Source organism: Cyprinodon variegatus, unplaced genomic scaffold (genome assembly GCF_000732505.1).
Source record: "Cyprinodon variegatus isolate N-32 unplaced genomic scaffold, C_variegatus-1.0 Scaffold417, whole genome shotgun sequence".
Classification (NCBI taxonomy): Eukaryota; Metazoa; Chordata; class Actinopteri; order Cyprinodontiformes; family Cyprinodontidae; genus Cyprinodon; species Cyprinodon variegatus.
In genome coordinates, this window is record NW_015150870.1 from 597,504 (window position 1) to 606,130 (window position 8,627).

At 41.7% G+C, this 8,627-nt stretch overlaps 1 protein-coding gene across 1 annotated transcript in view; it reads right to left on the bottom strand.

The window, feature by feature from the left end:
- Nucleotides 1–2,017: 2,017 nt before the first annotated feature.
- The window catches only part of cdk19 (cyclin-dependent kinase 19), an 80,165-nt gene continuing 73,555 nt past the window's right edge, over nucleotides 2,018–8,627 (bottom strand). Inside the window, exons 11-13 of the mRNA XM_015388235.1 lie at nucleotides 8,269–8,377; nucleotides 7,861–8,091; nucleotides 2,018–3,938 (exon numbers count right to left, since the gene is read on the bottom strand). Of these exons, the coding sequence (XP_015243721.1) occupies nucleotides 3,813–3,938; nucleotides 7,861–8,091; nucleotides 8,269–8,377 (466 nt within the window). The 3' untranslated portion in view covers nucleotides 2,018–3,812. The remainder of the gene's footprint in view (nucleotides 3,939–7,860; nucleotides 8,092–8,268; nucleotides 8,378–8,627) is intronic.

Below are 8,627 nucleotides of genomic sequence, written 5' to 3' on the forward strand. Positions count from 1 at the left end.
AGAAAAACCGCCATGGGATAAATGTGGTTCTTCCACATGGCAGCTTAGCCAGTTTCTATGTAACGCCAAGGAAGTAAGTCTACACACTAGAGTCCACTCCTTCTTGTTCTTAGATAAAAGTTGTTTTTGTTGAAGATGGACTGAAAGTAATTCATTCATACAAAACAATGATGTTGATACTCAGAGGTTTACTCATACTCATAATCTCCAATGATGTCATTATGATGTATTTTTTTAACTCGTTTGTTTGACCTGTGCAGAAATAAGAATTTAATGCAGAAAATAAATGAATTTATAATCTATTTTCTACGCAGTGCGACTTATATAGGCTGAGTCAAATATGTACATACACAAACATCCCATAGAACATTCGATTAAATGTTTCTCAGAAAGTGGGAGAGAAACAATTAGAAGATCTAATAGAATTGATGGTAACTGATCGAATTAAAAGGTCATTGTGGACCTTTGGAGTCATTTCTGTTCCACTGTTGCTAGAGCACTTTTAGGAAATGTAAATATGAACAAAAAAGCAATCCAGAAATAAAAATTAAATACAATTTTATTAAACATTTTTTTTTATTTTATGTTTTTCTTTTAGAGATTTTATTTTTTCAAACTTTTTATTTTTTAATACTCAAATTGAGTTTTACAGATCACATCCTCTGACCAGTAAAAACGCATATACTAATGTCCATGCAGACCAGTAGAAATGGGCCTTCACCGCTCCGCCAGAGGAAAGCCCGCCCCCAGAACTAATAAGAATCTTTAAATACCAATCAGTGATTTTCTGATGCAATTTATAAAAAAAACTCAATCAGAAAAAGAAAAATAGGCTAAGATCTATCCAGAACTAGACTCAGCCTGTGATAGATGTAAACAGGAAGCTGCCAGCCTCTAATCATATGTTCTGGGCCTCCCTGAAACTCACCCATTTCTGGAAATCTATATTTGATGCTCTAGCCACTATCCTCCAATACCCACTAGAACCTTCTCCCCTGACTGCAATATTTGGTATCGTTCCAGCTGGAGCACATCTACATGCCACTATGTGGCTTCCTTACTAGCAAGGAGGCTATTACTGTTCAAATGGAAGGAGGCGTCCCCTCCTACTCATGCTCATTGGATTAAAGAGGTTATGCAGTCATTAAAACTAGAAAAGAGCACTGTGAGAGGATCTACACTGGAAAAACGATCTAAAAATAAGTAGAAATGTCTTAAATTAAGTGTATTTATCCTTAATTTGAGAAGGTCATGAGATAGTTAGCCAATGGAATGAGGATTTTTACTCTTAAAAAAGGATAATTAGATAGAATGCAGTTGAAATAAGACAATGCAATTGTTTTTTTCTTATTTTAAATGTAAATTGTCTTGTTCTATTGGCAAAATGTGTCTTTTACCTCCTCAATCCAAGAACAAATACACTTATTTGAAGAAAAATAATAACTTTTTTTTGGTGGCGCAGCGGTTAGCTGTCGAAAAAGTGAGGCACTAGTGCCGCAAAAAAAAAAAAAAAAACTTATCCAGATTACGATTTTTTCCAGTGTATATCTAAATTTTATTTAACTTTGCAACCATTTCTAAACTTTGTAGAGAAATTAAATGCTTGATGAATTACTCGTTAAAAATAAACTTTAACCTTAACCTCCCCCTTTTTTTTCTTTATTCTTTATTTATCTATCTTCTTTATTTATTATTCTTCTATTATTTCTTTTTATTTTACTCTATTTTTACTTTGGGTTATACCCATCTCCTGAATGACGCCGGGCGGGGCGGGTCTACAATGGGTGGGTGATGATAATTACAGTAATTATTCTAGAATTTGTTTGGCACATTCGGATACTGAAAATAAAATAAACCTTGTTTGTTAAAAAATTAAAAAAAAAATGATACTGGCAAAGTTAAGTTTCATTCTGGATTGCATTTTTTTTTTCATTTGTTTGCTCACATCAATGAAACAAAATGAATTCACACACATGGGTAAATGGACTACATTCTGTCTCACACATACACATAAGAACTACATTCTGTCTCACACATCAAAGCTGGTGTTTGAACTAAAAAAGAAGGCTAACATCAGTCTGGAAATGCCTCGACCTCTGACCTGTTGAAAATGTAAAGGTAACGACCTTAGACAACTTCTGTGCATGGAAATACAACCCTTATATAAGCTCTACCAATCCTGGAAGAAAACAAACTCATCAGATTTATAAAATACAATAAATAAAGCAGGTAGCTTCTCCACCACTTGCTAACAAACCAAATGCTACTGGGGATATATGTGGGATTTTGTCTCTAAATCCTTCTATAACTTATTATTTTTCTGGTTTTGTAAATTCACTGAATGTATCAAAAATAATGGCTCTAAAAATACTATGGTATAATAATAATGAGTGTGTGTACACTTCAGGGTTTATAAGATAAAACATAATAATGCAGTGGAAACACTGAAATTTTAGTGTGTCATTTTGTGTTTAAACAGTTGTATCTTTCCTTGATTTGAGCAGGTAAGTGAGGCAATTTTCTAATTAAATAAGATTTATCTTTTAAATAAGTGAAAACAACTTCATTAGCTCATTTTAAGTGCATAATAGCTAATCATCCTATTTTAATGGTGAAAGCACTTATTCTGTGGGTAAAGTATCTTATTTAAGAGGATTTTGTTATTCTTATCTATAAAAGTGGCCAAATGAGAACAATCATCTGTCATATTTTGGCAAATGAGGCCCGAGGAGAAGAAGGCAAAAGTCCAGGTGACAAACACTCACCCAAAGTTTGTTCCAGCTCTTTGTAGACGGGTTCAACGCTCAGTGCAACTCTGGTTGGTTTGAAAACATAAAAACTTCATACATGCACTCATACTCACACGCACTCAGCCAAACAGCAATAAAACCACTAAATCTGACATCCGGCAGTAACAGGTTCAAGAAGCATATGCTGGAGGGGGGGAGGAAGGGAGGTGGGGGGAGGCAGGGGAGTTTAGCTGCCCTGTATGCAATGCGCACGTTACATCTGTGTTTAAATACAAATAAAAAAAAAGAGAAGGCCTTCAAAGTTCTGATGGTCTGTGACCAGATGTTTCCACGGAGACCATCGGGCCTCCTGAAACCGCCGTCATCATCAGGAGAACAAGCTGCTCCTCGCCATAAAGCCATCAGAGTATCCAGAGGGTAGCTCCATATAAAGGCGACTGCTCTACTTGTTTCCAGACTGAGATGAATAGATCTACATATACAAAGTCTATATTACAAGGCTTCCAATAAACTGCATTTCCCTGCACTGACATCAGCTGAAAAGCTGCCCCCCCCCTCTCTCTGGGTCATTGTGGCCTTTAAAAGGGCAGGGTAAACGGGTTAACTCCAACCTTTGCTCCTTTCCTTCTGATTAAACGACACAGATAAGGGTGAAGGGCTTTTCCTCCTCTGTTTCGCTCCTCTTATATGTAACAATGTTTAGAATGACATCAACTATCAAGGTAAACTTTAAACCTCTAGCAAACGAGCGAAAAACTGAAATAGCAAAAGGTGCTCCGTAATGTACACATGTGAACACAGCTGCATTATTAAGTGCCTTGACGGTCAGTCTGCGCTTCGCCGTGATCACCAGCCCCGCAAGGCAGAACCTCTGTTTCTTTTGGTTCCGGTTTGCCTTCAGAAAGGTGGGAGCAGCTTCTGATGGAGGAAGGCCAAGTTGGAATGATGCCCGACCTGTACGAGGAAGGCTGCTGGGTGTCGGTTAAAGACGAGGACGTGTGTCCTCTGCTGGTTGGAGAGGCGGCGGGGGAAGGGGAGAGGGGCGGGCGGCTCGTTGGACTCTTAGTAGCGGTGCGTCTGGTGGGAGTACTGGGAGCTCTGCTGGGATGATGAGGAGTATCCCATGGTACTCTGAGACTGAGTGGAGCCTTGGGCGTTGCTTTGGTAACCGAGCCTGGAGCTGGAGTGCTGGAGACAAACAGAAGAATAAAAACAGAGTTAACTTCTTTAAATCCCCTCCTGTCTACAGAAACGTTAAACTCTGAGTTTAAAGCTTTTGGTCCGTTTGATATTTTATTTGAAAAAAAACAAAAGGAGGTGCAGTTTTTGTAAGTGAGATTAGTCTTCCTGTAAAAATTCAAAAAATATCCACTGGACTTGGTTTTCAAAGTTTTGAAGACGTTTCGCCACCTCTCCAGGAAGCTTTCTCAATTCCTAAGCAATGATGTTCTGCAGGGATGTCTGTTCGGACACATATTCTTTTAAATTTAACCTCAGATTATAAGGCAAAAAGGGCTGAACAGTCGGGCAGTAGAACTGCTGCCTTGCAGATAGAATTTTCTGGGTTTTGATTCCCGGCCCGGGGTCTTTCTGCATGGAGTTTGCATGTTCTCCCTGAGCATGTGTGGGTTCTCTCCAGGTACTCCAGCTTCCTCCTACAGTCCAAAAATATGACCGTTAAACGGCTTCTCTAAATTCTCCTTAGGTGTGAGTGTTTGTGTGAATGGTTGTTTGTCCTAATTGTGTCAGGGTCTTGGAGTTTTCAGTTTCACTTTGATCCATGTTTTTCTTTGCTTTCTAGTTTTATTGGTTTAATTCCTATTTCGTGGTGCTTTCTGGATATAGTTGAGTTCTTAGGTTTTTCTGTTGCCCTCTTGTGTTGGTCTCCTTTTCCCTAGCTCCTTCTAGAATCCTCTGTTCACACCTGCTCCCAATCAGCTCATTAGTCCTGTCTTTGTTCAGTCTCCCAGATAAACTCTCCCTGTGCAGTTCCTCAGTGCTGGTTCCTCACCTTTTCCTGGCTCCTCATGTTTGTTTTCCCTGATGTCTCCAAGGTTCTGTTTTTTTCTGTATTTGTTATGTTGGAGTTTTGGATTCCTGCCTCAGTTGCCTGTGAGTACTTCATTAAATCTACAAAACTCACCTCTGCCTCCTCGCCTCTGCATTTGGGTTCTGAAAACTTCAACCCAGCTGTGACAGTTTGTCTCTGTGTTGCCCTGCGATGGACTGGCGACCTGTCCAGGGTGGCCACCACCTCGCGCACACAGACAGCTGGAGGTAGGCACCACACCCCTCGCTACCCCACTTGGGATAAGCGTGACGGAAAATGTATGGATGGATTATAAGGTAAATAAAAAGTCCTATTTTTAATGGTGAAGTCAAAGGACAGACTGACTTTCCTTTTCTGCTTGTCTGAGATCAGCATTCCTGTCATTTTTTTTCCCCAGTCACTTCTAAACTTTCCAATAGAAACGTATTAATATCATATACCTGAACCGGCTCAGTTGCCCTATAAAGGGAAATAGGACCGAGGTGCTCAACCTGTTTCTAAGGCCCAGTTCAGGTGAGATGCCTTCTAGTTTAAAGCTTGCTGGGCCCTGCTGTGTTGATCATGGGGGATAGTATTACAGGTTGAAAGATAGTTATAGGATATTTCTCTGGTTTAATGCTGTCGAATTAAATCTCCATTTGCGGAAGCCTATCCCTGCAATCAACGGGCTAAAAGCCTGGTTTAAATTCTTCTTATCTCTCATATATTTTGCTTTATCAACCTCTTCTATGATCTTAGCCTGAAAATAGTTTAAAAAAAAAAAGCTGCCAGCCTTCCTAGGGGCTTGTTCTTAAATAGATTGCTTCTCTTTAATGGAAATTGTTCCTCATAATAATCCATAAATATATTCCACCCTGAATTGATCATGTTCCACTCCCTCTGCCATGTAGCTACCTGCTAATTTACTTAATTTGCAATTCTTATAAATCACAGCCAAAAACGTGGATCTATATGCAGATGTGGAGACTGAGCACAAAGCCTCCTCGCAGCCAGGGTAGCCACACACTGCTGGAAACTAATATGTGCTTTGCAAAGTCACAACCTTCCTTCACTATTCTAACAACTAAATAGAGAAGATGGGCTGGACTTAAACACTCGTATGTTTGTCCTTATCTTATCCCTACAAAGTGTTTCCACATGCTGTGGCTACTGTCTGGACTGTTGATTTAGATGTCAGCCAATGGAAAACAAGGTCAGATTCCTTGTTATATCACCCTTTACCCCCATCAACCCTTCTGTAAACTCTAACCAGTCGCTTAAGCTCCTGTCACAGCTTGACTATTTAGACCAGCGTATGGCTGACGTACGAAAAATCTGGCAAAAATGCAGGCATACGTTAGATACGTTATCGGTACGTTTTGTATAAGTTATGAGTACACTAAAACACGCCAGCACACATCGAAATACAGCGAGTACATGGAGAAATTTTGAGCGTGCTCAGAATTTCCTGCCATATGCCAGCGTATGCCATACATGGGGCCATAAGTTCCAGGACAGTTATCTGAGGGTTGACATACGTTAAGTATAAGTTGGTCATAAGTCGTGGCGTCTAGCTTATCCAAAACCTATGCGTAACTTCTGCGTAACTCATTAAGAACTTCAGTGTTTCTAACTTCCAGCTACTGTATAATGGCGTTTTGGCAGCATTTTGGTATAAAGGAGGTTCACAGGAGGAAACCGTCACTTCTCCTTCATCGCCATCATAGGGTGAGGGAGAAGGTGAGGGTGATGGATCCTTCCTGCGTTCACGACGACCACCAACAAACTTCCTAGCAGACATGACGCTCAATCTGCTGTGACTGCAAGCCTTTCTTTTTCTTTTTATTTATTTTTGTTTTTTATTCTTTCTTTTGTGAGCGGGTGGTAAACAGCAGCTGGGTTAATACTGCGATCAAAGACCTGATATTATGCAGACTGGGCGCCTCCAGGCGCATTGCTGCTCCTGAGGGGAACAGCTTTAACTGATGCTTGTGCATCATGTCATTGGCATGACGCTCTGGGCTCATATAAATGCTCTACTTATATGCCCAAAATGGAAAAAAGCGTATGTCAGAGTTTTAGGAGATTCTGGGACGCTGGCTAAATCGGCAAGGTGGGACAGGGGCCTTATAATTGCTGAAGAGAAGCATCTCCACATCATGATGCTGCCACCACCTACTTGCTTGCTGGGGATGTTCTGTGCAGTATTTTTTAAATGCTTGAAGTCCAAAAAACTTCTGGTCTGATCTGACTGGTTTGCTGTTTCTCGTCATGGTCGATGCCAAACAGGACGTCATCATTGGGATTATACTAATCAAGAAGTATAGCCCCATATGGTCCTATCGGCTGGGAGGTGGAACTCTGCAGCTCCTCCAGACCTTCTAACATGTCTGTTTTTTTTTTTTATTCTGTTAGTAGGAACCCTCCTGAGGTCAAGGAAAGGAGGCAGAAGGTATTTGTGCGGAATTAGAGAAAAGAGGTGCAATGAGAACCAGATGCTAAAAACAGAGACGCTGCTCTGCTGCTGTCTCTGCAAACGGGGACAGCTTGGTAAAGGCTGCCATGTTAACATCTGCTCATCCTTATGGTGAGTTTGATTAAATGAATTCCAGAGAAGCTAAAGACTTTTATTTCCCTTCTGTTTGACCCAGGAGGACTGATGAAACTCCAACACTTTGCCCTCATCAGCGGCTGTTTATGACAGGAGCTGCCGCTCTTATCATCTTCTCACTGACAGAGAGGAGGGTGAGGCCAGCGATACAACAACCTGAAAACAGTGGCTCCGTCAGCAGGACGGATCTTATCAGCCGCCGCCGTCTGCTGCGTCAGTGCCTGCCTCTCTGGAGGCTGCTGGTTCTGCTCCTGGCCTTCATGATCGGCTCATGAAGCAGAGACTAACCAGAACCTCTGCTGATGTTCAGCCTGAAGGGACAGATGACGGTTTTCCCTAAAAGTGTCGCTGAACTTCATGTTTAAACGCCTCAATGATTTAAAAAAATGTCAAACGGTGCGTTCACTCAGCAGAGAATAGGTAGGATCAGTGAGTCTCTCTTTTTTTGTTGCACCTGGGCTAAAACACACCTGATACTCTGACTGTAACACTCCGGTTCCTGAGGAGGCTCCAGAGGGCCCGATCCGAGGTTTCTTGTTGGGCGGGCCCTGATCCTGACCGTGCTGCATTCCTCCTCCTGTGTTGGCCCCCGTGGCTCCGTTGGTTTGAGCCGAGCTCTGCTGGGAGGGGGCCTGCTGGGCCGCCGCCTGCTGCTGGGTCTGGTTCTGGCCCGTCGTCTGCTGGTGCTGCTGGGTCTGGTTCTGCAGTAAATGATGAGAGGGGAAGAGGTGAGAAAGGCTTTCCAGCCTAACATTAATCTGTTTTTATCTTTTTGTTCATAATGCTTCAAATCATTTCTCTTTTTTTGCCTCTGAGCAAAGCGCTGCACCAGACCTGCGTCTGTTTTCTAGTCTGCTGAATATGATGCTTCATAAAACTATCTCCCCTTCAGACGACATGCAGCGGTCAGCTTGGATGGAAGGTGCCTCTTCAGCTGCAACCTCCTGCCGCATGCACAGAGCACAGCTGCCTTTGGCAAAGTCACAGCTAAATCCATGCAGTGATTTATTACGCCGTAAAAATAACTGAAAGGGAAGAAGAGGGACTGCAGATTATTACAGGCTGCAGATTTCTACCCACCCATCCTGCTACAGCAGAATATGTATCATAACAAAATCCTCCTTCTCACATATAAAGCCTTAAATGGCCAAGCTCCATCTTATATCAGAGAACTGATTGTTCCTTATGTTCCTAACAGAGCACTTCGCTCTCAATCTGCAGGTTTACTAGTGGTTCC